This window comes from Neurospora hispaniola (assembly GCF_033458365.1).
Source record: "Neurospora hispaniola strain FGSC 10403 chromosome Unknown B0T23scaffold_1, whole genome shotgun sequence".
NCBI lineage: Eukaryota > Fungi > Ascomycota > Sordariomycetes > Sordariales > Sordariaceae > Neurospora > Neurospora hispaniola.
In genome coordinates this window covers 5,443,146-5,470,085 of record NW_026944406.1, presented here as the reverse complement: position 1 = coordinate 5,470,085, position 26,940 = coordinate 5,443,146, and the positions used below count along the sequence as shown (strand labels likewise).

General features: G+C 52.6%; 9 protein-coding genes and 1 non-coding gene across 10 annotated transcripts; 5 read left to right on the top strand and 5 right to left on the bottom strand.

Moving 5' to 3' along the window:
- Positions 1-722: 722 nt before the first annotated feature.
- B0T23DRAFT_435532 (uncharacterized protein) lies at positions 723-1,864 on the bottom strand (the record flags this gene model as incomplete). The annotated part of the gene is made up of 3 exons (XM_062840534.1): positions 723-1,260; positions 1,323-1,722; positions 1,780-1,864. 3 exons carry the CDS (start codon positions 1,862-1,864, stop codon positions 951-953), a joined length of 795 nt encoding a protein of 264 aa, XP_062697761.1. The 3' UTR covers positions 723-950.
- An 818-nt stretch (positions 1,865-2,682) lies between these two features.
- B0T23DRAFT_35656 (uncharacterized protein) lies at positions 2,683-6,567 on the top strand. Its single transcript, XM_062836177.1, has 2 exons — positions 2,683-2,812; positions 2,876-6,567. Exon 2 carries the CDS (start codon positions 3,109-3,111, stop codon positions 6,250-6,252), a length of 3,144 nt encoding a protein of 1,047 aa, XP_062697760.1. The 5' UTR covers positions 2,683-2,812; positions 2,876-3,108; the 3' UTR covers positions 6,253-6,567.
- A 1,305-nt stretch (positions 6,568-7,872) lies between these two features.
- Positions 7,873-12,635, top strand: B0T23DRAFT_425504 (uncharacterized protein; the record flags this gene model as incomplete). The annotated part of the gene is made up of 3 exons (XM_062839917.1): positions 7,873-9,414; positions 9,468-10,439; positions 11,916-12,635. The coding sequence occupies 3 exons, from the start codon at positions 7,873-7,875 to the stop codon at positions 12,633-12,635; spliced, it is 3,234 nt and encodes a 1,077-aa protein (XP_062697759.1).
- Positions 12,636-12,791: 156 nt separating this feature from the next.
- On the bottom strand, positions 12,792-14,155 carry B0T23DRAFT_35635 (concanavalin A-like lectin/glucanase domain-containing protein). The gene has a single exon (XM_062836174.1). The coding sequence runs from the start codon at positions 13,983-13,985 to the stop codon at positions 12,948-12,950; it is 1,038 nt and encodes a 345-aa protein (XP_062697758.1). The 5' UTR covers positions 13,986-14,155; the 3' UTR covers positions 12,792-12,947.
- Positions 14,156-14,581: 426 nt separating this feature from the next.
- Positions 14,582-15,265, bottom strand: B0T23DRAFT_371569 (uncharacterized protein). The gene has a single exon (XM_062836657.1). The coding sequence runs from the start codon at positions 15,232-15,234 to the stop codon at positions 14,917-14,919; it is 318 nt and encodes a 105-aa protein (XP_062697757.1). The 5' UTR covers positions 15,235-15,265; the 3' UTR covers positions 14,582-14,916.
- A 483-nt stretch (positions 15,266-15,748) lies between these two features.
- On the bottom strand, positions 15,749-19,116 carry B0T23DRAFT_35613 (glycosyl hydrolases family 31-domain-containing protein). The gene is made up of 2 exons (XM_062836170.1): positions 18,904-19,116; positions 15,749-18,840 (listed from the first exon to the last, which is right to left on the bottom strand). The coding sequence occupies exons 1-2, from the start codon at positions 18,992-18,994 to the stop codon at positions 15,956-15,958; spliced, it is 2,976 nt and encodes a 991-aa protein (XP_062697756.1). The 5' UTR covers positions 18,995-19,116; the 3' UTR covers positions 15,749-15,955.
- A 1,175-nt stretch (positions 19,117-20,291) lies between these two features.
- On the top strand, positions 20,292-21,217 carry B0T23DRAFT_371564 (nucleoside-diphosphate kinase). The gene is made up of 3 exons (XM_062836656.1): positions 20,292-20,383; positions 20,564-20,873; positions 20,940-21,217. Exons 1-3 carry the CDS (start codon positions 20,364-20,366, stop codon positions 21,066-21,068), a joined length of 459 nt encoding a protein of 152 aa, XP_062697755.1. The 5' UTR covers positions 20,292-20,363; the 3' UTR covers positions 21,069-21,217.
- Positions 21,218-22,131: 914 nt separating this feature from the next.
- B0T23DRAFT_t39 lies at positions 22,132-22,213 on the top strand. Its single transcript has one exon. It is a non-coding gene; the product is annotated as a tRNA-Ser (tRNA).
- A 499-nt stretch (positions 22,214-22,712) lies between these two features.
- B0T23DRAFT_35555 (uncharacterized protein) lies at positions 22,713-24,032 on the top strand. The gene has a single exon (XM_062836159.1). It carries the CDS (start codon positions 22,879-22,881, stop codon positions 23,992-23,994), a length of 1,116 nt encoding a protein of 371 aa, XP_062697754.1. The 5' UTR covers positions 22,713-22,878; the 3' UTR covers positions 23,995-24,032.
- Position 24,033: 1 nt separating this feature from the next.
- Positions 24,034-24,521, bottom strand: B0T23DRAFT_35567 (EXS family-domain-containing protein). The gene has a single exon (XM_062836162.1). The coding sequence runs from the start codon at positions 24,363-24,365 to the stop codon at positions 24,072-24,074; it is 294 nt and encodes a 97-aa protein (XP_062697753.1). The 5' UTR covers positions 24,366-24,521; the 3' UTR covers positions 24,034-24,071.
- Positions 24,522-26,940: the final 2,419 nt, after the last annotated feature.

Sequence of the window (26,940 nt, the reverse complement as noted above, 5' to 3'; positions counted from 1 at the left end):
CAACTAAACACCCCATCCCTCGACAACACCGAGCCGAGTCCGTACCGAGAAAACGGATTTTTGGAAGAAGAGGGTATCGAGATTGGTGGTAGTCTCTGACTCACTGGTTCTCCCTTTCTGAACCGACTGACTGACGTCTCGCTACCGTTCCGTCCATGTGGGTAGCATGCAAAAAGACGGCACGGACTTGCTCGTTGGGTCGCCGACCTTTTTTTCTTCTTTGACACATCCCTGAGACCCATCTCCTTTTCCAAGGTACCCTCGTCTAGCACCGGAAATGATATTACATGACATGACACAAGACGATTGAAGGATTGATTGATTGATGAAGGTTTAATGGAACAAACACGCGGGTTGGCCTTTGGTTCTCATTGCATACATGGACCTGAGATCTATGTTTGGTATGAAAGGGCAAAAAATACATGGTGGGAGGCTGGCTGGCTGTCTGTCCTTGGGTTTCTTTGCAGGGTCTATCTGGTTGAGTCTCGTTATTGAGGGGTTTGGAGCGTGATAATGTTCGTTTATATTTTTGGCTTTGGCTTATGGTTGTAGCTAGCAGTGGACACCAGATATGAGATACGACGATGTGAGTGAGCGAACTCAAGTTTTTTCACCAAACTCGTGTGTGTGAATATTGCGAGCTGACCTCGTCGCCCAGCGTAGAACCAAAAAGACTCGAGTTTCCACACTCGACCTTGAACATTGTACACTCAAAAATGTTTCTGTTTCCCATTGTATCCCTATGTACTCGACTGACGTCGAAATTCAACAATAGCTTCCCTTCCCGAGTAAGTGCCACATAAAATCCCGAGATCAGAGACGCTAGTAAGACAGCAATGACTTCCCAGCAATGATAAATCAAGCTTTAAACTCAACACTGGGCCTGGATCACCCATTTCTCATTCCCATATCGGTAATATGCGATCCTCCTATTTTTTTTTTCCACGAAATTAGAAGCTGAAACCCGTAAGCGACAACATGTCACGAGGTTCGTTTGGCCAGCTCTCACTCCCCTTCTCAGAGAACGCGTGTCTAACAAACTCCCCATTCTTTCGCAACTCGACCAACATCATCAGGCGAGGGTCTTGAGCAACCAACGATGGCGGCTGACAATAATTGTCGCGGTTAAACCACTGATGCCTCAACTCGTCCCTCGGTATCTTCGTCTGCTCGTCAATCCAAACCGTGATGCCCCAAGCTTGACGAAGACGTCGGGTTCGCCTGGAAGTAAGTAAACATGTTAGCATCTCTGGTAAAGACCTTGCCTACAATGACACCAAGTCCCGAGGAACATACACTTGTACGAGCCGGCGGTCCCTTACACCCCGGAAAACTGCTCATCTTCTCGCTCTATCTCCAGCATAATCTCCAACAACGACTCAACATCACCCTGAACTTTTAGCAGTCTCTTGTCTCTGCTTTTGTCATTCACCAAGACGCGGCCGTACTGCGCCGAGATAGCGAGGTAAACCTCTTCTTTGATATGTAGTCTGTTCAAGTCCTCGGCAATGGTGTTGTACAGGTCGCATGCGACGTCGATGTTGGCTGAGTGCCTTCTAAAAAATTGCATGAGAAAGTGGTCTGCTACCTGATTGACCTGGTTCATGTTGTAGAGGGTCGTGACGCTTCTGGGCAGAAGCTTTGTGAGGCGAAGGAGGGCCTCAGCGCTGTAGGGAATATCGGTGGCATGGTCTTTGGAGGTTGGTGTCAGCTTGATTTCACCTTGTGTGTATGGGCGTGTTGAGGGGTGACACTGTGGGATTTGATGGTGAGAGATACCTGCGATAATAACGGAGAGTGTCCTGCGAGCGGAGTCTAAAGCGACGACGCCGGTAGACGGCGGCTCCCAGGTAGGTGAGGCCATGATGATGAAGGTGTGATGTGTATTTTGCAACCTCTCGTGGCTCACGAAGATAGCTGGTGATGAAGTTCGTGATGGAGTCTTGGGTTTGGATCTTGTTTAGGGCATCAAGCAGAGACCCGAAGCAGAGATCAAGAATGAAATGAAGGGAAGGGATTCGCGGACTGGAAAACCTCAAGACGAAGTAGACACGCGAAAACATCGGTAAGGTAAAGCATCAGGGTTCTGCCATCAACCGCCATGTTTGTCAGTCGGGCGGAGATAGAAGATGAGATGAAAGAACGAATTTGATAACGAGATGGGAACCAGCATGAACTAGTCTGCCTTGGATACAAGAATGACCAATTCCTATCAGTCTGCTGGCGAAGAGAAGAAGCACAACCGCAACAAAAGCACACTTGAGCCCAGATTGAGAGGGAGTCAAAGTTGCCGTCAGGAGGCATCATGGTTTTTACTCATGTGTAAGTAGGTAGGAAATAGAAGAGAATTTTGTTTATGTTAGGGGTGAAAACTGTTGTAATGACGTTGAATCTGCAGTGTCCATTACGAGATTTCGGTTCTTCGGAGCAAACCTGGGCCGTGAAGCGTCTTGTCTCCTCTGCTCTTTCCATTCTGCGAATTTCACCCAACGCATCTCGCTCCTTCTCGAAAGTATCATTCCTTGATTGCCGGAAATTTCCAATGCGAGATCCCTTCCCAAACCCGAAAAAAAAGAAAAAAGAAAAAAAAAAAAAAAAAAAAAAACAGAAAAAGGAAGACAAAAAGACTCTGACAACCCCGTGTCCCAATGTCGTCCAAAATATTCCTCCCACTCGGCGTGAAAACAAGACCGCAGAGGGAGAGCCAGGGCAAGAATCGTGAAGCTGGGGGCCGTTGGTGGCAGAGGAGATGCCTTGACCCCGCGCGTCCTCAATTGGACAGACGGAAAAGAAACACTTCAGCCGCGCCTCAGTTAGTGCATACGCTCCCCGGTCAAACTATCGCCATTAACAGCCCGATGTGACCTCCATTCAGCTTACCTCTCGACTCAGCTCAATCGCGACAACATTGATATCACCGCTTCTCCTACCTTGGCGCGTCCGCCGGCGCGACCATGCCATCGAGACTTCGCGCGCATTGATCTCCTTTGCCTTTCGCCAAGGCAAGCGTCAGCTGTTTAACTTCTGTCTTTACGTTCAAAACAAGCCTGATTGGGCTGCCATCATTCACTCAACTGACACTCTTTAGTGCCCTCGGCCTACTTCAAGATGGCAGCGCTTCCGGAGAACTGGGAGATGGACTATGATGGAGCCATTAGTCGCTGGATATATCGATTTAAGCCTACAGGGCTCGTTCAATACACCTTTCCCAAACCAGGCGATGAGTTCCCCGAGTTTGTTGGCGATTTCGGCGGGCCTATGCCACCCGAGGACAAATTTATGAGCCAAAAACTCAAGAAGGGGCGTGCTACAAGCGAGTCACTGCTTAGTACTCCTCCCTTTAACATCAGCACAACTGCGGCTTCAACAGACTTCTCTGGGCCCAGTTACAATGATCCGCCGCCATGGTTCCAGCCAGACGGGTTCATGTTCATGGGTCCTGGAGCGTACAATGACACCAGTCCGGAGCAAGATGAAGACGAGACCGCGTTACCGGTGACTGACCCCACAACACCAGAAGCAAAAGCGACCAAGCCGTCAACTAGACCATACATCTCTCCTGTAACGAGTACAGAAACCACTCCTCTGGTTGTCTATAGCCAACCTACCGCTGGGACGACCCATGAACAGACTACGCCAGCGAAAGTTGACGCTGCCCCGGTTGCAGAGAAATCAACGTTTTCCCCGGGGATTCCTATGTTGGATGGTCGTCCGATAAACCAAGCTTTTCCTCTTGGTTTCGTGGCAGAGTTATACGGCGAGTCGACCGCGAGGACTCGTGAAGAACATCCTGCCGCAGCGGAACTACCAGGTCATGAGGCGCCCATCCGGAAGCTACAGTTGGCGAATGCCGATCGGCATGCGCCCGTCGAGCTATCATCCGACAACACTAGCGTGAAGGCCACTTCTGGCGAACAATCAGAAAAAGACTCCAACTCTCAAAAGGCGGATCCAGGATCAAGACCGAATCTCGATCGGAGGACGGAGTCAAGTCCCTTCATCTTGGGCGCCAATTTTGCCTCCCCTCCCTCAAATATTGCGCCTGCACACGCACGCAGATATTCCATACAAGGACAAGTGCCGTCTCGGGTTGAGGTGCCAGCTGTATCGTCAGCTAACGCGACACCGGGACAGATAATTTTAGATAAAGAACCACACAAAACAGAGTTCGAAACAGAGTCTGAGACCAACTCAAAAGCCAAGGAACAGCCGGATAAGTTGGAGACCCAACAGGTACCGTCCATTCTCCAGCCCGCCCGCGGACGCCCAATGTCTTTACAGAGTCCTTCTTGTGGCCAGCAAGCCTCTTCAACTACAAAAACTTTTGTTCAAAGGCCGCTGTACGACCTCCCCGAGTTAGACAATCAGACAGTGAAGCCTCTACATGGCCATCAATCTATGATTCTTATCAGCAAAAAGGATGAGCTGGATACCCCGCCTGCATTCACGAGGACAAATACTCTGCCTGCAGACCTGCCTTCACTGCCTTTTATGGGGAACGGATTTTCGACAAAGACTGAGATGTCTTTGCTAACCCCAAAGCCACAGGACCAGCAACCTCCACCACCACCAGCTCCAAGCGAGGAGGAACCGCAGATGGGGCCCAACTTTGCGTCGACAAGTAGACCGCATAGGGGAAGCTTAAGTGACTACGCGAACCCAGTTCTTCCTGGTATCGGGCAGTCAGTAAAGCCGTTGAACATCAGCCAAGCCCCTTCCCAGACTGAAGTTCAAGGAGTGGATCAGCCGTCTCTGGCAGCGAAAGATTGTGAAGAACAAACGGCTCCAATGTTGGCGCAGGAGTTGTCACGAGCAATTGCTGATTTCTCCGTTTCTCGTCAATATGAAGCGAAACCTACTACAGAGATGGGGATGTCTGATCACTGTGGCGTAACAGTACTTTGGTGTCAGGAGAGGATGCATCTACGCCATATGCCAAGCGAACAATCCACCGAAGCTTTGCCTGCCACTGTTATCTGGGATTCTTCTGTTCCTGAAGATGATTGGCATAAATCACCACACTCTCATTCTGGCTCGGGGCCTCCGCGACCTGAGAAGATTCCCATCGGCAATCTTCAGCCCGCATTCACTCCATACCGCCCTCCGGCGGTGGAACAAACCTTCCGCAGAAAACCTGTGGCCGAGTCTCAGGGGCCCGCCGGAATACCAATCTCGAAAATGGGGAGTGGGCAACAAGGCGGTCCCTTTACTCCATTGGGTCACTTTCAACAACAAGGAACCCCAGAACCTTACGTATTGCCCCATTCCTACAACCAACAGCTTCCATCGTTCAGTGTTGGAGTCCTGCCACAACCAAGCCTAAGTAATTCGGGCCTTCCGCAACCCTTTCCTCCACCACGACAAATTCCCAGCCCAATGTCGGAAGCACGGGCATCCACATGGCCGGAACAAGAATCAATAGCTCCCTTTGCAGGCCAAATGGATGGTTTGGCGTCAAAAGCGCTTCCTCCCGTTCCTCCAAACATGCCCCAGGCTCGTGGATTATCTAGTGAAGCTTCAACACCTTTGGTGAAGGAAAAGCGAGGGTTACTTTCAAAGTTTAGGAGAACTGGTAACACGACCAGCTCCTCGAACAAGCTTCAAAAGTCAGTCGGAAATAGCTATCCCACAGCGAGCAATAACATTCCGCAGTCACAACCTCCTGTGTCTTCTCCACCACGGCAACTTCCACCACAGAATACTCAGGTACCATTTCAGGGCCCTCCTCCATCGCACCCTGATCAAACACAAGTGCAAGGATATCCATGGCTCACAAATCCACTTGACGCGTGGTCAGCGTCTGGCCATGACCCCCGTGCTTTCACCCCGACAGTCCAACTCGGAGGTCCTCAATACGAGCCTGAGTCTACTTACTACCAGCAGCAATGGCATCATCATCAGGTGCAGCAGCAACAGCAACAGCAACAGCAGGTGAACGACAGAAGGGAGAGCGAAGTGTCCAACCTGACCGGCACTTCATCACCTTCACCAGTCCCCAGCAACGCGGACACGGCATCTATTGCAGACAGTTGCAGAGTGTCGATCATCAGCAGTCATCACACTCGTCCCGGAAGCGAGGGCGCTGCCAGTGTCGCCAGTATCGGCACCATTGGCAGGAACAGCGAAATCACTCCGCCGCCAAGCTTCAGCTGTCGCAACGGGCCTGGCTCGGGTAGATGGGGAAGCGTATCTGGAGCTGGTGGCGGCGGTGGTAAATATGATGGCTCGGGGTGGGGTGATTTTGGAGTATAATGAAAAATCTTCGGTCAGTCCTTTGGGAATGGAATTGATAATGGCAACCAGCTCATTTTCCTATCACGACGCAGCCAGTTGAGACAGACGAGCCAAGCATGGCGTTGGACATGTGTTCCTGCATACTTCCCGTCCAGCAACAACTACACTAACATCTGACAACTGACATCGGCACGTCCCTCCATCCCGTCTACCGTCCCGTTCTATACCGTCAATCGGCTCCCGTCCGCTAGGCCCAAAAGTTTCCGAGGCAATTCAGACATTAGGGGTCCAGGCGCGTGCCAGGGTGTGAGATAAAGATACCTATCTCGGGAACCGGGCTGCCGGGGGGGGCGGAGGATCGGCAAGGAACAGTGGAACCTCAGTGGGTTTGTAGGGGCCTCTTATGGGGCCAAATAGGTGCCTTACAGGGACCGCGCGCAGAATGGTGCTGTTGGGTGACGTCATAGCACATTCTGTTGGTCTTGTCTCGCCAACCACGGACGACCGATCAACGATTGAATGCCACTTGCGAATCGATAATTCGAAAAATAGAGTGAAGGATGGGGATTAGGAACGGAGTGACGGATGCCGGTGGCTTTCGTTGTTTTGATTAAAGACTTAGTCAGGGTTCTTGGCTTCATTTTAAGATGCAGGAGATACTGGAATGGGAAACAGGAACGGTGGAGGTTCAGCAGCATCAGGGCATCTTCTTCACATGGAAGTTGCTCCTTCACTTCATTCCAAAGCTGAACGGAAGAGGATGCCGCCGATATGTCGCTTCCTTGTCAACACAATGGACACAAACAACACGCATCTCACCGCCGAAAAAGGGAAAAAGCAACCACCGCTCATCTCCCCCTCCACCCCCGCCCTACCGGCTTACTAACAAGGGAAAACGGCCGGACTCTTGTGAAAGGCCGTCAAGGCAAGCCGTCCGGGCCCCCGCTGCTATCTGACTGTTTCGTCTGCAGCTATCCACGGTAGCCACGGGCGGCCATTCATGCCGTCCCTGCCGTTCAACCTGTCTCAACCGGCAACGCGAAACACGTCTCCCACACTTTACTTTCTTATCGCTCCTCGCTGACTTGTTGTTGCCCGCGCTTGGCCGGTGGGTCGCGCCTTTGTGCCAACCCGCCGATCTATCTCCACTCCCCCGGGATTCCGAACGCTTTCGTCAACACCCAAGCAAGTCAACCTCCTCATCTCGGTCATGGATTCACGGGTCCCCGGTCCCGATCCCAAGGCCCAGGGCCCCCCCCCCCCCTACCTACGCAACGCCAACCCCCCACACGTGTCAAGGTGGCTCTAGTGGCACACGAAATGGATTTTCAAAGGGTTCTTGGATCTTGACAGTGGCGTCTTGGATCTTGCCGGTTTCCCATCTTACACGGATGCCCTTTTTGAGAGTTCAGGGTCCGCTAATTTCTTTTTATTTTTTTATTTTTTTGCGGCTTTCCTGTCACGGGTAGCCCCCCTTTCTTCCTCCCGTCTGTTTGATATCTACGCCCGGGCCCCGTGCCCCTTCAATGTTTGACAATGCCCCCGTCTGAAGACTGTCCATCGCCCTCCCGTAGGATGTCGCAAGCGAATCCTCCACCGACCTTGCACGTCCGGGTGCCGTCCCAAGCTGCAACTCCAATGGACAGCGATGGAGATTATTATAAAAGCCCCAACGGCATCGACCACTCCCATCTTGCCGTTCCCGATTCTGGCGCCCTCAGCCCTGCCTCTTCTGGCCATGGCGACAGGGAGGCAGCCAACAGGCTAAACGACGATCTCGAGCTGATGCGTGCTGAGCGCATGGTGTCCAGGCAAGCACGGGAAGACGAATCGAGGCGGTCCAGATCCAGGAACAGGAGCACTGAGAACCTTGAGGACGTCTTTGATACAGTTGCCGGTGCCGGTGCAACGCCTACCCCTGCCGTTACTACGGTAGCAAAAACGACATGGCTTACCCGGACGTGGGCTCGACTGAGAAAATTCCCACGAGTGCTGCGCTACGTCGTCTACTCGATCCCTCCAGCCATTCTTATCCTCATCCCCATCTTCCTGGATATTTTCGCATACAACAGGCACCAGGATGTCGGTGAAGACCGAGGAGTCAGGCTCCTCTGGTTCGGCATCTGGTTGGAAGTTGTTTGGCTCAGTCTATGGGGAACAAGAGTCATCACCTGTGCCATGCCCTATGTGGTAGCATGGATCGCCGACACGTTGGGGTCCAGCAACCATAAGAAGTGGAGGGACATCGGACGTCAGCTCGAGTTCCCTACCGCCTGTTTTATCTGGTTGCTCGTTGTTGTGGTGACCTACAATCCGATCCTCAAGGACCACCGAATCGATCAGGGCGAAGATGCCCGTGACAAGGATTCTGCCTGGATCTCCATCGTTTACAAGATCATTCTCGCCTTCTTCATCCTCGCGACATTGAATTTTGCCGAGAAGATCTTGATCCAGTGGATTGCCTCCTCGTTTCACCGCCGGACTTATTCCCTTCGCATTCAGGAAAATGTCATGCAGGTCGAGTGTCTCGTCGCTCTGTACACATACGCCAAAACTTGTCTCGAGGCGCAGGATCCGGTCTGGAACCAAACCTCGGTTGAAGGCGATTCGCCCGGGATGCGTACCCCGATGAGAGCCATGAAGACGAATGCGCGGCAAGCTTGGAACAAGGTTGGAAACGCCGCCAACCGGTTTGCGGGCGACATCACAGGCAGGCGCATTCTGAAAGGAAACCATCCCCGCAAGGTCGTCATGGAGCTGCTTCGTTCGACCAACTCGAGTTACACCCTGGCGCGCGTCTTCTACCGTACTTTTGTCCGCCCTGGCAGAGACACCATTACACTGGAAGACATCCTGCCCGCTTTTCCCAACCAGGAGGAAGCCGAGGCCTGCTTTGCTATTTTCGACAAGGACTTCAACGGCGATATCTCCATGGAAGAATTGGAGATGGTCTGCAGCGAGATCCACCTGGAGAAGAAGGCCATTGCTGCGTCGTTGAAGGATCTTGATTCGGTCATCAAGAAACTTGACAAGGTCTTTATGTTCATCATTATCGTGATTGTCATCATCGTGTTTATCAGCATCATCTCCAACTCGGCTGCTGCTGCATTGACCTCGACGGGCACCGTTATTCTGGGTCTGTCTTGGTTGCTACAGGCAACAGCACAGGAGTTCCTTCAGGTATGTTTGTCCCAAGACAGCGAATCCGGTGCAAAGACGCTAACAGTGAACAGTCCATCCTCTTCGTCTTTGTCAAGCACCCCTTCGACGTCGGCGACCGTGTCACCATCTACGGTAACACCGGCTCCCTGATGCGCGGTGACGACTACTACGTCCTCGAAGTCTCACTCCTCTATACCGAATTCAAGAAAATGGAAGGCCACGTCGTGCAAGCGCCCAACTCGATCCTCAACACACTCTTCATCCTCAACCAGCGCCGCAGTCAAGGTCTGGCCGACCCCGTTAACCTCACCCTACGCTTCGGCACCACGGAAGCGCAGATCGAGGAGCTGAAAGCCCGCATGCTCGACTTCTGCATCAAGAACCAGCGCGACTACGCTCCGCGCATCATCTCGGAAGTGAGGACCATCGATGAGGTCTACTCCATCAACATGAACATCATCTTCTTCCACAAGAGCAACTTCCAAAACGAGCTGTTGAGGCTTACGAGGCACAACAAGTTCGCCGTCGAGCTGATGCACCAGATGGACGACATGGGCATCCAGGGCCCGCGCCTCATGGCGCCTGGTGGAAGGCAGAATATGCCTATGTATTGGTCTCAAGTTCCCGGCGGCGATTCTCAGCCTGGCCAACCCGGTCAAAACGGACCGCAACAATTCCAACAACCACCACTTCACCAATTCTCCCCACCACCTCCCTCCTCTTCCCCTTCTGATTTCCTGCGCAGGCGCCACCGCGCCGACAGCCGCGCAACGGTTGTGGAATCAGGCGTCGACTTCCAAGATGTGTACATGAATCGACGACCTGAACCGCTTGGGGTGCATGGCATCCATCGTTTGGCGTCGATCAGACAGCGTGACGAGGAGGAAGAGGAGTATGATCACGATGAGAAAGCGAGTCACCGCCACAACGACATGGCATCGGAACTAGATCAGAGGCTGGACAAGACGTCTAGTAGGGGCACTAGGGGAGATGATGTTAGCGCCGCTGGCAGACCTAGTCGCGATGGAAGCATGACTGCGTCTGTGAGGAGGGGGAGAGTGACGATGGGAAGTATGTTCGGACGGGGGAGGTCAAGAAGTGTGGTGGCAAATAGTCAGCCGCCGGGAGGGAATCAGGTTTGATGAGTGATGATCGATGAGGTAAATGATATGACGATGATACCACGGTTTACTAGAACCGAACCGTCTATGAATATAGGATAGGGGTTTTGATGGAAAGTAATGAATTAGGATTTGGGTGAGGATGATATGTTGAGGTTTTCTGTCGGATATGGATGACTACCTGCGATCATCAACGACATTAGAGTCTAGAGTTAGACAGATGCGAGCGAGAGGGCCAAGAGATGTATGGTAGATCCCGGGTGTTTTATACCTTTTTTTCTTGCTTTTTGCCAATGTGGCCAGTTCTAGATACACCATTTTAAGTTATGTTGAAACAATCTGGAAAAGATCGAGACCGTCACAACCATCCTTTTCTACATGCTCGAAGTGAACTAAGGGAGGTAACAAAAACAATTTGAGGTTACCAATATACAAGTAGGGCTGGGGGAAAACCCCCCGAAAAGTTACCCTCAACCTGAGTCAAATGCCTTGCGGTTGAGAACTCAAGGTGGGGGTCGCTTAGCCGTGGGGGGGGGGGGGGGGGGGGCGCTAAGCCTATATGGGCATCTCCCAATTTTTCCCTGACTGAACATTGGATGAACCGTTGTACACATCACCCCTGGAAAGTTCGTTAGCTCGGTACTTACATGGGATTTTAACAGGGGGATAACAAGGGGGGTAGCAGGGAGTAAAACTAGTAAAATATAGAAGGTAGTAAGGGGGGCTCTAGGTGATTTAGGCGATCCTTAGCCAGTAGAGAAGGTTTGTGTGTGTGTGCTCTGTTTACTCGTTCTCACTTTGAAATCAGGCAAATTCAGCCAATCAGAGCTCGTAGATAGACGTGTCCCGCCTTGCAACCCCCCCTGTGAAAGTATGTGGGGCAGGAACCACGCTAACAAACTTTTAAGGGTCAATATGTAGCATAGTCGCTCACCTTGGTCATTCACCCGTCCGGTGAACACACTCACCTTGTTCGCGTTGCTCACCTGTTTAACCACAGTTACAACTCGCAACTTCGGAACAAAATACAACAATCCGTTCCCTCACCACCGGCCGCATACTGGCTCGCCGTGTTCGCCTCCTTTTCCTGGCGCACTTTGTTCGGCACAACGAAGCTCTCCTTTCTCAACCAGCGATTATCGCTCTGAAATTCCCAACATGTCATTCCGTCCACGCCCACAACTCCTCAACCTCGGCGTCGTCGGCCGTCCGCATCTCGGGGCCCGGTGTCAGATAAACGCAAACGAGCTCGTCTTCTCACAGCTCATCCCAACTAAATCAACAACAAGGGCATCCACAAGAAAATCGCGCTTCTCAACCTCAACTACCTCAACGCCTCTATCCCACCACCACCACCCTCCCCGCTCTCACCAGTATCACCACCACTACCGACAACAGCAACAAACCCGCCACAATAGCACCCACTCCAACAACCCAAACCCTTCCAACCCCAAGAACTCCAAAGACTCCACCACCAACCCGAGCATCACCCGCCTCCTCTCCCGCCTCCCCCGCTTTCTCCACCCATACCTCTCCTCCCTCCGCTCCTCCCCTTCTTCTTTCGTGGTGGCCTTTCTGATCCTACACGAGATCACGGCTATCGTCCCTGGTCTAGGTTTCTTTTACCTTTTTCACTATTGCGGTGGTGATGGGGATGAAGAGGACAAGGACAAGGATAAGGACAAGGAGGGGGGAACGGCGTCATACGGCAAGAGGTTCGAAGAGTGGGTGATGGGGTGGATGATGGAGCTTGGATATTCGGAGGTGATGGTGAGGAAGATGGAGGGGTTTGAGAAGTGGTTTAAGAGGAAGGGGTATTTTGGGTTTGGAAAGGGGGAGGAAGGTGAGCGGGAGGCGGTAGTAGGGAAGGATGGGGATGATGTGGGTAAAGGAGGAGAAGAAGAAGAAGGAAAACAAAAAGAGCAGGTTTTGATGATGAAAAAGTGGCAGAGTGGTGGAGATGAAAAGTATAGAGTCTTGGTGGACGCGGCGCTGGCGTATGCGATTACCAAGGCGTTGTTGCCAGTGAGGATTATTGCGAGCGTACAGGCTACGCCGTGGTTTGCGGGCGTGTTGGGGAGGGTGAGGAGCGTTTTTGGTGGCGGGTTGAGGAAGTAGTATCAAACAGTACCTGAGATGATGGGGGGTTGGTTGAGGGACATCAGATGGTTTCTAGCTTCGGTGGGGGAGGGCGACCAGACAGCAAGCCAAAAGTTGGCGAGCGGGAACCATTCTATTAACAAGACACCTCGATCGATCAAACCAGGTTCACCTTTCACTACGACATCTGCTACTCATTAACATTAAGTTGCCTCTATCCTCCTCATTCTTCTGAGCAAGAACAATCTCACTCCCGTCTTCTCTAACAGATCCATTCCTCATCTCCAATTACCCGTGTCTATCAAGAATAGACCTTCAAGCCTTTCACTCCTAAGCCTCAACAACCCTGCTACAAACCACACTCTTCTTCTCCCCTTCCCCATCCGTCTTGCATCTCGCCAAAGTCCCACCCTGTCCAGCATCATAAATCTCCAACAACTTCAACTTGTCCTTCCCCAGCACATCCTCCCCCGTGAAATTCCCTCCCAACCACGTCGCAAACCCCATCTCACTAAACCTCACATCCGTGAAATTTCCCAACGCACTTGGCAGCTCCGGCCTCTCCTGCAACGGAAAATCTTCAAGAATCCAGCTCGCCTGCGCCGAGCACAAAGGCGGCATATCCTTCCAGATCAAACTACCCGTGGCAATCGGTATCTTGACTTTCCCATCCACCCCTTTAGGGCTCTGCGGCGGACCATAATTCTCCACCAACACCCCGCCGCCCGAGTTCCCGTGCGGTCCCGTGGTAACTGTAAACCGCAGCTCGTCACCGGGAGAAGCCTTGAAATCCAAAAACCCCCGGGCATGCTCAGCGGGATACCACTGCGCCCAGACATACGGAGTCTGTTGACCGCCTAGGGTGCCATCCCAAAAGATGTCGACTCCCGCACGCAGGGAGGCAGCCAGGGGGTTACAGGTCGCGTTGGCGATGGGATGGGTGAAGCTATCTGTGGCCGAAGCTCCGTCGATGCCAACCCAGAGCGAAGCCGAGTATTCCCCGACTGAGTTACCGGCTGTCGGACCCGAAATGGGCATGGAGATGGTGGGGATAATGAGGGAGCCCGTGACGGATTGGATCATGTCTTGATTTTGGTACGGGTGGTCGGGCGTAGCGGCCGGTGGGTGGTAGGGCAGGTAGGAGCCGGCGCGGAGGAATGAAGGTCTGTTATTGATGGTGGACGCGGCCTTGATGCGGCCTCTGGCGTTACCGACCACGTTGGCGGGTGGGCTGTGGAGGAGCCGGTGGTTGGGGGTGGTGTTAGAGGCCTCGGTTGAAACGGTGTCCCGCCGGAACTTGAAGGGAAGGGTGAAGGCCGAGGTTGTGGCGGCTGTGGCCGTTAGGGTGAGAAGAATTGATGGTTTCATGGTCGGTTTGTTGCGTCGTAGTGTTGTGTAGATGATTGTTGAAGTGAAGTATTGGTGTTGAGTTGATGAGTGAGTGAGTGAGTGATTGGCAACAAAAGGGAGAAAAGCCTCTGACTGAATCGACTTCCAGACCTTATGTAAGTGAAACTTGAACAAGGGGGCAGTCGAGTGTAGCTCCCTTGATATGTCGACCAGGGCTGATACGAAGTCGATGATTGCTCTTTCCTCGACGTTGCTATAAGAAGGAACCCTGAAATGCTCGTAATCGACAATTCCAAGGAAGTAGGGAGTAGCAATGGAAGTAGATAGAATGATCAAGTAAAACAATTATTCTCTGATCCTAGTTGCCATAACATTCGTACGGCACATGGGGAAGGAAGAAAGAAAGAAAGAAATTTGTAACAAACAGAGGAAGGTTACGAGGTTTGGGAAGGTGCAAGTAACGTCTGAGGATTATATGTAAGAAGCATCCAGCAGGCCGCTCACACAGCCTCACGATCCAATAAAGCCGTCCACTGGTGAACAATGATGGAAGACCCTGCAAGAAAAGGGACAACAATCGGAAATACGGCCGCCCACCCCACGGGGAGATTAACCCCCTTGTTGCTGTTGTTACCCCATCCATCCATCCATCCATCCATCCATCCGTCCCCAGTTTGATATTCTACCAACGGAGTAAAGTGTACTGTGCGCCGCGAGCCTGTCACCCCTCCTCGTGTGGTCGTATATACTTTGCCGTCCTGATGGTCCTACCTACCATAGTACTCCGAATCCCCCGTCCCAGAGAAGAGAAGAGAGAAAAGCAAACAAAGTGCGCGAATCACGCGTTGTCATTTCCACCACCACACTTCGTACGACTAGGGGGCGGGCAGCGGTGTTTGGCACATTGTATCACGGTACTACATACACCTCTGCTGTCCAAAGTTGGCTTTTACCCATTGCCCGGCGCCGGTTTGGATAGGAAGTAGGGCCTTTTGGATCGTGATACACTGTGAAACATGAAACGCACACACACACACACACAGAGAAAAGAATTTTGAGCCTGAATGGCTTGCCTGGCTGAGAGGCTCGGGAGCCATAGAAAGAGCTGAGGAAGAATTAAAATGCCCAGTAGTAGTTGGTTGTTCATGGAACGGTAGAAATGGTGATCATCAAAGAGGCTCGGTAATGAAATGCAGGGGCAAGGCACCAGAGGCACCAGAGAGAGGCACAGAGGGTAGGATTCCACCACCACCACCACCACCACCATCTAAATCTCACGCCACCGATCTGCATCGCTCAACGGACCAGTAAAGTATCCAAACCATCTTCTCGAAAGGACGCCTAGGCGAGCAACCTTCGAGGTTACCATTCATTGGGCGATACCAAGTTCTGCCACTTTTACCAGTGACGGCCCCCAACATTCATCGTGGCGCTGCGGCATCTGTCCTGTCTGTCATTTTACAGGAACACAGCTTAACAGCGCACCACCATTGAGACCACCAAAGAAGGCAGCCGACATGCACCGAAGCATTTCGTATTCAAGATCCAGGGCCTGCGAGCACCCGATTCGTTGAGGCGTGACCCTACCTTGAATGGAGAGCCCCATTTACGGAACTGAACTGTGCGTGTGTAACGGGATTCAACATGATCGGGAAATGCTGTTTGAAAGCCAACAGGCACAGTCACGCTGCTTGGTTAATGAAGACCTAAAAATAAACAAGAGCACTAGAAAACCGCAAGCATAGCCATGCTCATGGCCCGGAAGTACGAGCTGACTTCTCTTTCTCAATGTGCAGATATATTTTTGTATCTGTGAAAACCTGGCTTCGAAAATAAATTCGGCATTCAGACCGATACGGAATACAACGTCCAGCGAGCGGTGTAGTGTACATGAGACACGCGCAACGCCTCAGTCATTCAAAGCCTCCTCCTCTTTTTTTTCCTCCCCATGCCTCCTCCCGAGACCAGCTGTTTGGACTCCGCCCCATCTAGGCAAAGGAAACCTTCCAATCGGCTCCAATCCTCGCGCCAACCTTCTTGACGACTGCAAATGCGGCTCGGCCCTTTCCGGCGGGGGTGTACTCGAGCGTAGCAGTCCAGGTCTCGCCCTCCGACTCCACAGTGACCTGCTGCTTATCCCAAGACGCAGGGGCGCCGATGATGATGATCTTGTCAACGGTAACCTGGTGCATCTTCTTCATCCAGTCGCCCTCCTTGACCTTCTTGCGGTCCTCGCCGTCAACGGACGAGATGGTCTTGGCATCGCCGTCAAGGATGAACTTGCGGTAGATGTACTGGCCCTTCTCGAACTCGTAGGAGTCACCGTCATCGACATAGAGATCACCCTCGGCGGTCTTTCCGTCCTTGCCGACGGTCACGACAAGGGTGTAGTCATCCCACTTCATGAGAGTGCTGGACCGACGGGGCCGATCACGGCGGGCGAAGATGTGGCCACCCTGCATGAGGAGAGGGATCTTGCTGAGGGGTGCGTCAAGAGTTACCGTCTTACCCTTGCTAGAGGGGATGATGTCGTAAGTGAAGTAGTCGTAGTAAACCTCGTTATCAGGAATCCAGATGTCCACCGTCTCCTTGTCCTTCTGGGTAACAGGCTTGGCGAGTAAACCAGTGTTGCCGACAAAGAATTGATCGTCGATAGCAAAGCCAGCCTCCTCGTTGGGATGAGTGTAGAACATGGGCTTGATAACGGGCTCGTTGGTAAGGTAGGCCTGGCGGAAAGCGGTATACCAAGACGGGAGAAGGCTGTAGCGAAGGCGGAGAGCCGCAGCAATGATGGTGGTGTACGGTTCACCAGCAAGGTAAGGCTCGCGGCGGCGGGAGTCAATGTGGGCATGGGCACGGAAGAAGGGGTAGAAGGCACCGGCCTGATACCAGCGCGTCAACAGCTCCTTCTCGGGGTTTCCGAAGAAACCACCAACATCAGCGCCAGAAAAGGGGAAACCGGCAATGTTCTGGCTAAGAACCATGGGGATGGAGCCTTCCAGATGGTCCCATGCGGCCTGGTTGTCACCGGTCCACATAGCACCAAGGCGTTGAGAACCAGCAAAGAAGGAGCGGGTGAGCACGAAGGGACGACGGAATTCGCCCGCCTCGCGGGACTTGAGGGCTTCGAAAGTAGCGTTATGGAAGGTTAACCCGTTCAAGTTGTGGATGTCACGATGCTCCCAGTTACCATAGTGGAGGTTGTCCTTGGGCATCGTAGTCTCGGGGCCGTTGAACACCGAGGGCTCGTTCATGTCGTTCCAAATCCAGGTGTTCCTCATGGAACCCTCAAACCTGGCGTACTTGAAAAGAGTGGCCCACCACTTCCGGGCAGCGGCATTGAAGGCGTCGACCCAGTGGGACGAGCCGGGCCAGCACCAACCCTCAAAGATTTCGCCATCCTTGTTGTTCACAGCAAATTTCTGAGACTTGAGCTCCTCAGAAACCTTGTAGCCATCGACGTTCTTGATGTGGGGATCAATAATGGCAACCAGCTGACGTCCATGGCTTTCAAGCTGCTTGCCCATGCCGATGGGGTCAGCGAAGCTATGGCCATCCCAAGTGAAATACTTTTTGTCATCGGTATACTCGATATCGAGCCAAATGACATCGTAGGGAATACTAAACTTGTCCATCTTGCGATCGACATCCTTGACATCTTCGTCAGACACATAGTTCCAGCGGCACTGATGGTAGCCGAGCGAGAACTCTTGAGGCATGGCGGTAGTGCCGGTGAGCTCAGAATACTTGCGGATAAGGTCCTGAGGAGTAGGACCCAAGAAGACAAAGACATCCAAGAGGCCGGCCTCGGAGATCCAGTGAGTGCTGGTGCTCGTCTTGGAACCAATACCCAAGGCCAGGGGGTTCTTGGACTCCTTTTCCTTGGTGATATCAACCCAAGTCTCGGCAGCGTTAAGCCAGAAGATGCCAACACTCGAATCCTTGCGATGGGCCTGCAGGAACGGGATGGATCCGTACAGGGTCATGGGGCTATCGAGGATGTACTCAAACACATCGGCGTTGTACATGCGGTACGGCTCTTGGAAATTGCCTTCGCCGCCACGAGTCTGCCTGAGAGACAAGGGGCCGGTATGCGAAGGAATACCGTAAATGTGATCATAACCGACGAAGGAGATATCCAGGGCAACACTCTCAGGGCCACGGGGCTTGGAGTCGGTGTTTCCACCAAAGCTCTCCTCCCACCACGTGTTTTGGTCCTCACCAGGGTAGGCCTCAGGAACCTGGGCAGCGGTAGTCTCGACGCTCTCGGTTTCGCTGCTGCTGCTGTCCTCGCCCTCCTGCTTCTCAGGCGCAGGGGACGGCTCAATCCTGGGCCTCCAATGCTCCATGTTCAGTAAGCCCTTGTCATTCAACTTGATGTGCGTGTCTCCATCGCGCTTGAAGTCGATAGAGAAGGGGGCGAACTTGATGGTGGCCTCGAACTTGGACTCGGGGCCGTACTGGACGGTGATCTGGGTGTTGTCTTGGTAGTCCACCTTGGCCTCCTTGTCGAGGGTCAAGCCGCCGACGATAACCCATTGCTCGGCCTCATTGTAGCGTTGCTTCCTGGCCTTGCTGTCACCGCGAAGCTCGATCTCGCCCTTTTGTCGCTTCTCTTCGTCGACAGTGACACGCGCGGTTCCGGACTCGAGGAAGGAAACGGTGATGGGAAGGCGGACGGTCTCGCCGGCATCGTTGACCGTCTTGAGGATGGTGGCCTGCAACTGGCCGTCCTTGAAGGAGGTCGAGTCGGCGAGGATGTTGTAGGGCGACTCCCATGCGGTATTGGCGACGACGTGGTCGGCAAAGGCCCGGTTACGCTTACAGAAGCCAGCCTGGTCGCATTTCTTGAAGTCGTGCTCCTTGACGGCGACTGGAAGAGACGTCCGGTGTTAGTGGCAAGCTACGGATCGGGATAGGGAACAAAGCAACGCACCTGCTGGACCAAACAGGCCGGTCAAGGCAGATGCAAGACAGAGGTATGCCGTCCAGCCTCCCGACATGGACAGCTGGCCCGAGCCCAGCATCTCGAGTGGTGGTGCACCTCGCGGAAGGAGAAGGCGCTATGAAAGTCCAAGAAAGAAGCACCAAGCAAAAACAAAAGGGAGAGGTTTAGAGGCTCGCTTGGATCATCAAGAACAACACTCCCGGCCTTGCTGCTGTATTACAGAGTCCTTGAAGCTGTCGTCAAACTGCAGTACACAGTAGTCTGGTTGCAGTTCAGTTGTGTCGGGTATCCAAGTCACAAAACTTGGGTTAGGTTGACTTGTTGTCAGGCAATGTCAATCAACCAACCAATGCCTGCTGCTGGCTTCAGATGGCACTTGCTGTCATTAGTTGGCCGCAACACCGGGCATGGAACTTGAGGCAGGCGGTGCCCCGATTCGCCCCGTGAAAGCCAAGCAGGCCAAGCTGTCCCCTGCCAGCTAGCGCACCGCTTGGCATCGCGGGATTCGTTAGACGCATAGTAGTGTAGCTCTAGATGATAAACCGCGGGGTAAGTGCTGAGCATCTGCATGTCGACCTAAGCTCACCGTCTCAGTTAAGGGCGGGTACAACTGACTGGTCAGTTGGTTGGTTTGGTTGTTAGTACATATATGAGATGATAGCAGTTAAATGGATGCCCGACTTTTGTCGAATATTGAAGAGGAGATTTGGGGTTAGAGGTATCTTGGAAGGGAAGCAGACGGGAGGCTGCACGGGCCCTTCCAAATTCAACCTCAATGGATGGGGGACTCGGAGCACTGCGAGCTTTGCTGGCGTCCATCGTGGCTTCATCACGTCTTCCGGCCTCGTTTCCGAGCTTTGCGCAACCGGGCACTTACACTACAAAACAGAGACCCATAAGATCAATTGACAACGTGTTGCCTGGCCGCTTCCAGTTCTCTGCCCCATCTCAACATTGACTTTAACCACTTCAAAACCATCGCGTGAAGTGCCTACAGTAGCAGCCGTGCTTGAGTCTGGACCTGCTGTCAACAAAATCAGAGCTCGAGCTAAGCTTCGACTCACCAATTTGCTGCATCCAATAAGACCATGTCCGGCACTGACAGCTCGGAACATCTGCGACGAGAACACGACGGACAACGCAGACCGCCGCCGCAACTGCAACAGAAGCAGCCCGAATCGGGAGGCGCAATGGCTGCGGGTGCTGCTTCTAGTGGTGCCCAATCGAGGGCGAAGGGGAGCTCCAGTCCCTCCAGAGACAGGCGGGCCAGCTCGTCCAGGGGAACGGCCCCACCCTTTTTTTTTCCGGCCGTGTGTGGACTCCTCCTGGCCGTCCTCCTTTTCTATCTCGGCCGCCTCGCCTTCTTCCCGACCTCTCCTCCTCCTCCATCATCTATCACCATCCCCAATCAAACCTATACTCCCTCACCGGAACCACCCATAATCAAAATGTCCAACCAGGAGCAGACGTAAGTTGTCCCCTCCTCCAAGTCGTCAAACACAAGACACACGAGAATTCAAACCCCTCGGTTCTACCCCGCCATCTTGTCCATCTTGATCACCGCCTGTTGCGCGCATAAGCAACCACCACCACCATACACAATGCGATATAGACCCGATTGACTAACGCAAATATCCCCTCAACACAGCTTCATTGCCGTCAAGCCCGATGGCGTCCAGCGTGGCCTCGTTGGCAACATCATCTCTCGCTTCGAGAACCGTGGCTTCAAGCTCGTTGCCATGAAGCTCACCCAGCCCGGCCAGGCCCACCTCGAGAAGCACTACGAGGACCTCAACACCAAGCCCTTCTTCGCTGGTCTCATCAAGTACATGAACTCCGGCCCCATCTGCGCCATGGTTTGGGAGGGCAAGGACGCCGTCAAGACCGGCCGCACCATCCTCGGTGCCACCAACCCCCTCGCCTCCGCTCCCGGCACCATCCGTGGTGACTTTGCTCTCGTACGTTGGCCTTCATCTCTGCCCCCTTTTCATGACAGCTTATACTAACTCAATGACCAACAACAGGACATGGGCCGCAACGTCTGCCACGGCTCCGACTCCGTCGAGAACGCCAAGAAGGAGATTGCCCTCTGGTTCAAGCCCGAGGAGCTCAACCAGTGGAACCACCACTCCGCTGCCTGGATCTTCGAGTAAGCGTTTGCTTACAGGAAGTCTGACAGCCTCCCGCTGCTTGCTTAACCTCAAGCAACGGTATATCTAAAGGTATCATGTCTGTTCCGGTTACATAATGGAGGGATATAGAGAGCCTGGATGATGAAAATAATAAGAAATAATTCCAAAAACTGCCTGGTCCTTGTTGGTGATTGTGAGGGTTTGAGTTTGTTTTCTGTTGTTGCCATGGCAATGCTATGCTATGCAACACTTGATGAGATGAGCTCGACATGACGCCCACCTGCAGAGGAGCAATCATCCCGTTTGGTGTTCAGAACGTCCGAGCTGTCAAAGCAGCAATGACAACGACCAAGGGGCCGCAAGAACGCCGACAGGGGCAGGTAAACAAGCGGTTCGTCGCAACTTGACTACCATATATTGTTCAGGCTCTTGACATTTGCAAAGTGGGAACAAGCTTAAACAAATCACGAGCCTCTCAGCCTGTCGATATGTCACGGTCTCCGTACATAACCTGCGGTTGGATCTTACACTTGAGACTAAAGATCGCCAATGGGACCTACAACAAACACGTTGACGATTTGACGATTTCATACCTGCCGTCAATTTGGTGAAACTAGCGGTCACTTTGGCTGGATACGTAGTATGTTACACTCGCATATTTTCCTCGTGCTTGGGGATTCTTCGGTGCATCCAATCTCTTATCTGCCTATCGTACCGTCCTTACCGCCTGTCCCTGACGCTCCTGCCCCCATCTGCACCTAACTAATGTGATAAACTGCTATGAAGGTCCTTCCTTTCAAGCGTGCATCGGTGGTGAATATTCCATAGAGCAACAACGGAACGGAACAAAAAAAAAAAAGTAATAGATACGGTAGGAGAGCGAAAGATATATATAGCACCTAACCCCAAATCTATAAGGTGTCGACACCCTTCGTTCCTGAGCGGTCCAAACCAGAGTAGAGGTATGTAGCACCAACCCCACCTCTACACTACACGTCTACATACCTGCCCCACCACCCCACAGCCCCAGAGTGTTTCCAAATAAGCTCTAGCCTTGCGTACATCATTTCATCAATAACCATTCGGCGTGGTGGCAGAGTGGTCTAATGCGCAAGACTAGAAATCTTGTTCCTTCGGGAGCGTCTGTTCGAATCAGGCCCACGTCGCACGATTGACCATTAACATTTCTTTTTTTCTCATTTTTTTTTCTATTTTCTCTTTCTTTTCCATACTTTATTATTACTTTTTGCCTTTTTCTTCGTTTTCCTCCTTTTTTCTGTCTTGTCTTTCGAACATTGTGTGATAAATGAAATAGTCGGTTACTATAGGAGTGAGCGAGTCCTGCATGACTTCGCGTACCACAGTGGTAGATAGTGACGACGCGAGCTGTTGAATAAAGACATCATCACTGTTTGTGATCAACGGCGGGAAGAGCGGGGAAGGAGGAAGAAAGGGAGGGAGGCTGCAGTGGGATTGGGTGATGGGTATTGATCCCTTCATTCATTCCTTCGATGTGTATGTGACGGTTTGATTAGAAAGAAACTGGAGGGGATGACAATCCTGGGACAGACCAACAGCATTGTTGATCCATTTAATTGAGCTTGCTTGCCAACATAGACCCCGGAAAGTATAAATCTAAAAGTAATTACAACAAGGTAAACTGACATTGCGCTGCTCTTCGCGCAAAAAAAAGAAATGACAATATGTTGGCGACAATATAAGCCAATGATCTCTCCACAAGAGCAAAGAATTAGCCATGTTGTCCGGGCATTTATATACTTGATGCACCACCTTCGTGTATCTTTTAGTCAGCCAAAAGAAATGACAGTCCATGCGCCGAGTTCCCATGAACAGAATTACCATAATGATGTGTATCACCCGTCTATATGCTCCCATGGGGTTTCGCTGTTCGCTTATTTTTGTTGTTTGTTGTTTCACTTCGACAAAGTTGGGTATCAAATTACTCTCCTCCCCTCCTCTTCCCTCCTCCCCTCCATATGTATCTTTAACTACACTACTCACTGACAGAATCATCCGGCTCCCCCCTCGCCCTCTTCACAAGCATCTCTGCCTCTCTAGCCTCCATCCGATCCTGCTGCACGCTTCTCCGATCGGAATCATCATCATCCTCATCATCGTCCTCCACCTCACTCCGCAAATCCGGATCATCATCGTCGTCCTCCTCATCGTCTTCATCGACAAGACTACTGCTTCCCCCTCGCCCCAATCCTTGCTCCCTGACTGCCTCGGATGGCCGTCTCTTTTCGAAATCTTGCTTGTGCGCTTCGGCCATGACCTGGAGAATAGACTTCTTGCCCATCGACTCGACGTGACGGCGGCGGAAGGTGCCTCCGCCGCTGAGGCTGAAGCCGGTACCGGTACCTGTCGCCCCCTCACCAGAAATGGCACCCGACTCGGCGTGGGGACTGATAGCTCCTTCCTCTTCTGGGTGGGCGGCGCCCGTGGCCGGGGATGGGGAAGCTGCCCAGGGAGAGGTGGCTCCAGCGCCGACGGAGCCGCGAATGCGCTCGCGGATACTGGCGGCCATGGAGGAGATGGTGCCTCTGCGCTCCTGTTGGACAGCGCCTGTAGTAGTGCCGGTTTCAGCCTCCAACTCTCCGGCGGACGTCTCCTGGCTGGGACGCTCGACGAACTGATCGAGCTGGTAGGGAAGAGGAGTATCGCGCGAGGCCTTGTACTGGGATACGTTGGCGCAGTGCTCGTTTTCGACACGAAGGATGAGCCAAAGGCCACGACGGATGACTTCAGCCATGGCGACAAAGAAGGAGACAATCGTGCTGTGCTGTGTGTCGTGGGTGAAGATGGCGTAGAAGATCCAATTGAAGCGGAGAAGCGGGTCGACAACCATGATGACATAGTAGATCCATTTGGACTTGAGCGCGGTGATGTCTCGGAGGAAAGGGTAGCGGACGTTTTTCTGGAGTAGTGAGAAATCCATAAACAGATCCCAGATGGCTGTTTAAGAGATGTCAGTCGCGTATCACACAAATAAAGAAGATTAAACTACTCACTAGTATAACAGGCGTTGATGGTCGCGAATGTGATGTAGGCAGCCAGGATCGGTTGCGAATGATTGAGGCGATACAAGCTGAGTATAACAGCGGTGGTGATGGTCATGATGTACTTTCCGCAGTTGACAAGATGCGGAAACACATTCTTCGTATCGTGGTAACGCCTGATACACTGCAGAGCACGCCAAATGGGGGGCAAGGCATTGAAGAAACCTTGAAGCCGGGAGTGGCTAGAGTTACACATACCCGGCTGATCCCACTCATTCGCATACAGACAGAAGAACATGGGAATGTTCTAGGTAGGATTAGCAGACTGAGCGAATTACTGAGCTTGATGAAAGTAACCACTTACAGCTGCAGAGTAGGTCAAAGAGCACCAGATATCGCCGAGGAAGAAGTCTCGGAACTCGACAGGATACAAACCTGCCAACAACAAGCGATACTATGCAAACGTCAGTATGATGAAAGTTTCAAAGGCGACGAATTCGTGAGGTTACTTACATGCGAATACAAGAACCATCTTCGGGCTCGATGGTAAAATATTGGTGCCGGGAAGAACAATATCAATAGCGACACGCCTATCAAGAGGGCAGGATAATACAGATACATCTCCTCCCAGTGGCCAAACCTCGAAAAGTTAAGCCATAGGAACACGCCAAGAAGCGCAAAGAAGAAGCTGGGGAACTCGGCCACCTGCTTCCAGTCCAGATTATGCCTCGTGTCAAGCTCAAAGATGAACGGATAGTTAATCTTGTTCAGTGTCCATATTCGGCAAGCCAATGTGAACAGCGCGAAGAGCATGATCATCAAGAAGTAGCCGCCGTACAGCTGCAGCAAGTAGCTTGTGTTTTCCTTGAGAGTGTGATCGTCCTGGAAGAGTAGCTCCGAACCATAAATCAGACCCTGAACGGCAAAGACGGCGCCAAAGCCGATAAGCAGTCCGCTGCGGAAAGCACTGCCCGAAGCGTCTCCGGGACGTCTGAGAATATTCCGGAGTTTTCCTGCAGCCACTTTGTGATTGCCTTTTTCAAAGTATCTGGCGTATAAGTCTTCGACGGTACGAATGTGACCGTCGACAACGTCGCTGTTGACAAACCAAGTCTTGTTGACTTTCTCGTTCATGTAGCGGTACGTCGGGCGGGCATTGACCGCCTTGTCGTACTTCTTGTTAAGCTTCCGGAACGCAGTTCTGTTCAGGAGGGCATAAGACTTGAGGAGTTCGAGACCGCGGTAGTACTCCTGCAGGGCTAGCTTGAGCTTCCGCTTAGCTACGCGATAGGATACATCGTCTTTGTTTGGCGGTCTCCGGACATAGTCGCGGCCCTCTTCTGGCTTCTGCGGGGCCATGACTGGCGTCTCGGTCATCTTTTGCAGCGCTTTCGAGTTTGGGCCAGGCTTCATGAACTTGGTGCGGAGGGGCCCTATCCAGTCCGTACCGCTGTCCTTGCCATTGCTTCCTCCACCATCGCCTGGGTGACTCTTACTGCCACTACCTCGCTCCATCTCCTTCCTCTGCTTGGCATCCGCAATCTCCGTAGTCCGCCTGTTGCGCATTTCGTGAAGTTGCTCGCGCAAAGCAGCCAGTCGTTTGGTGGCTTGGTCTTCCTTTTGCTTGTAAAATGTCTCGATCTTGTCTAACTCATTGTCGAGAAAAGAGAAGAACTCGCTCTCGGCAGTACGGACGGACTCCAGATTCTGCAATGCTGTACTATCCCTGTTCGACATTGTGCGAGACAGATGAGAGCTATTGGAGAGAACCCGGGAAAGACGATGGGGAGAGCGTTGAGCAATGGTCGCGCTTGGAGGTAATTCGACGGAGGACTCGGTCGCAGTAGACTGGCCATCGGCACCTACCATCATGGACTTGGTGCGTCGTGGTCCGAAACGGTTGGAGACCGGGGAAGTTGGGGAAGCCACGATCGAGTCACGGCGGCCGCCTGTCCTCGAGGCTATCTTCATAGCGGGAGCGGGCAGTTCGAACTCGGTTCGATCGCTCGAACGCGAAGGAGGGAGAATGCTTCCATATTGAACCTCGTTGTCTGGTAACGCCGTCAAACCAGAGCGCTCCCCTCGTGCTTCGATGCTGCCTTTGCTGTTTCTGTTGTTCTTGGTCGGCGTGCGGTCGAGCTCTGGGCCGCCGCTCTGCAGTTGATCGGCTCCAGGAGAACCCTCATGGGAGCCTGGTGTGGTATCAGACCAGCGGTGTTGGGTTGGTGTTCGTTTGTGGTGTAGGTGGTGGAAGAGAGCGGCAGGTGCAGCATGTAATGAGTCGGGTCGCCTGGCAAGGTTCGGCGTGGTGCTTGCGCGCTGGATGGCCCTCGTAACCGACTTGATGAGCTTCTTTCCGAGCTTGTAGTTCAGATACTTGACGCGCCATTCTATAAGTTGGAAATATGGTTAGAATTACGGACAATTATGTCGGTTGCTGTCTCGGACTTGGAGCGGTAGTTGCAACGCAATCGCAGTCAACAAAGACATGTTCATTGCTTGGCACCCAGGTCGGTGCGACTCGCTTCAAGATGATCCAGCATGGTGTTTTCTGCTTGTTGTTCAGCTCCGTTTTTCTCTTACCTGGCACCGCTTCCTGCTCGAGTTCTTTGGCAAACCTGTCGTGCGCACATGTTTGTTAGCATTGAGCTTTTCGAAACGGGCGGCACAATGTGGATGTCACATGGGGGAAGAGTGAGTGGACTCTGGAGGGGAAATCCTTCCACTTACTTCATGACGTCAAGCCCAGTGGCAGCATTCCTCCACAGAACAGAAAGAAGCGCTCACTACAACACGAAAACCCAAGAACAGAGACGAGGTTGTCGACGAAGCAGTTTGTCGCATCTCAGGCAGCCGCGGTCTGGGAATCGGGC

Bases quoted from the DNA above. Each gene is read 5' to 3' on its own strand.
- B0T23DRAFT_35656 (XM_062836177.1), top strand. From the start codon at position 3,109: ATGGCAGCGCTTCCGGAGAACTGGGAGATGGACTATGATGGAGCCATT.
- B0T23DRAFT_35635 (XM_062836174.1), bottom strand. From the start codon at position 13,985: ATGAAACCATCAATTCTTCTCACCCTAACGGCCACAGCCGCCACAACC.
- B0T23DRAFT_371569 (XM_062836657.1), bottom strand. From the start codon at position 15,234: ATGGTGGTGGTGGTGGTGGTGGTGGAATCCTACCCTCTGTGCCTCTCT.
- B0T23DRAFT_35613 (XM_062836170.1), bottom strand. From the start codon at position 18,994: ATGCTGGGCTCGGGCCAGCTGTCCATGTCGGGAGGCTGGACGGCATAC. The intron at 18,841-18,903 runs GTGCGTTGCTTT...CGTCTCTTCCAG, and splicing joins CGGCCTGTTTGGTCCAGCAG to TCGCCGTCAAGGAGCACGAC.
- B0T23DRAFT_371564 (XM_062836656.1), top strand. From the start codon at position 20,364: ATGTCCAACCAGGAGCAGAC. The intron at 20,384-20,563 runs GTAAGTTGTCCC...CCCTCAACACAG, and splicing joins ATGTCCAACCAGGAGCAGAC to CTTCATTGCCGTCAAGCCCG. The intron at 20,874-20,939 runs GTACGTTGGCCT...GACCAACAACAG, and splicing joins TCCGTGGTGACTTTGCTCTC to GACATGGGCCGCAACGTCTG.
- B0T23DRAFT_35555 (XM_062836159.1), top strand. From the start codon at position 22,879: ATGCGCCGAGTTCCCATGAACAGAATTACCATAATGATGTGTATCACC.
- B0T23DRAFT_35567 (XM_062836162.1), bottom strand. From the start codon at position 24,365: ATGTTCTTCTGTCTGTATGCGAATGAGTGGGATCAGCCGGGTATGTGT.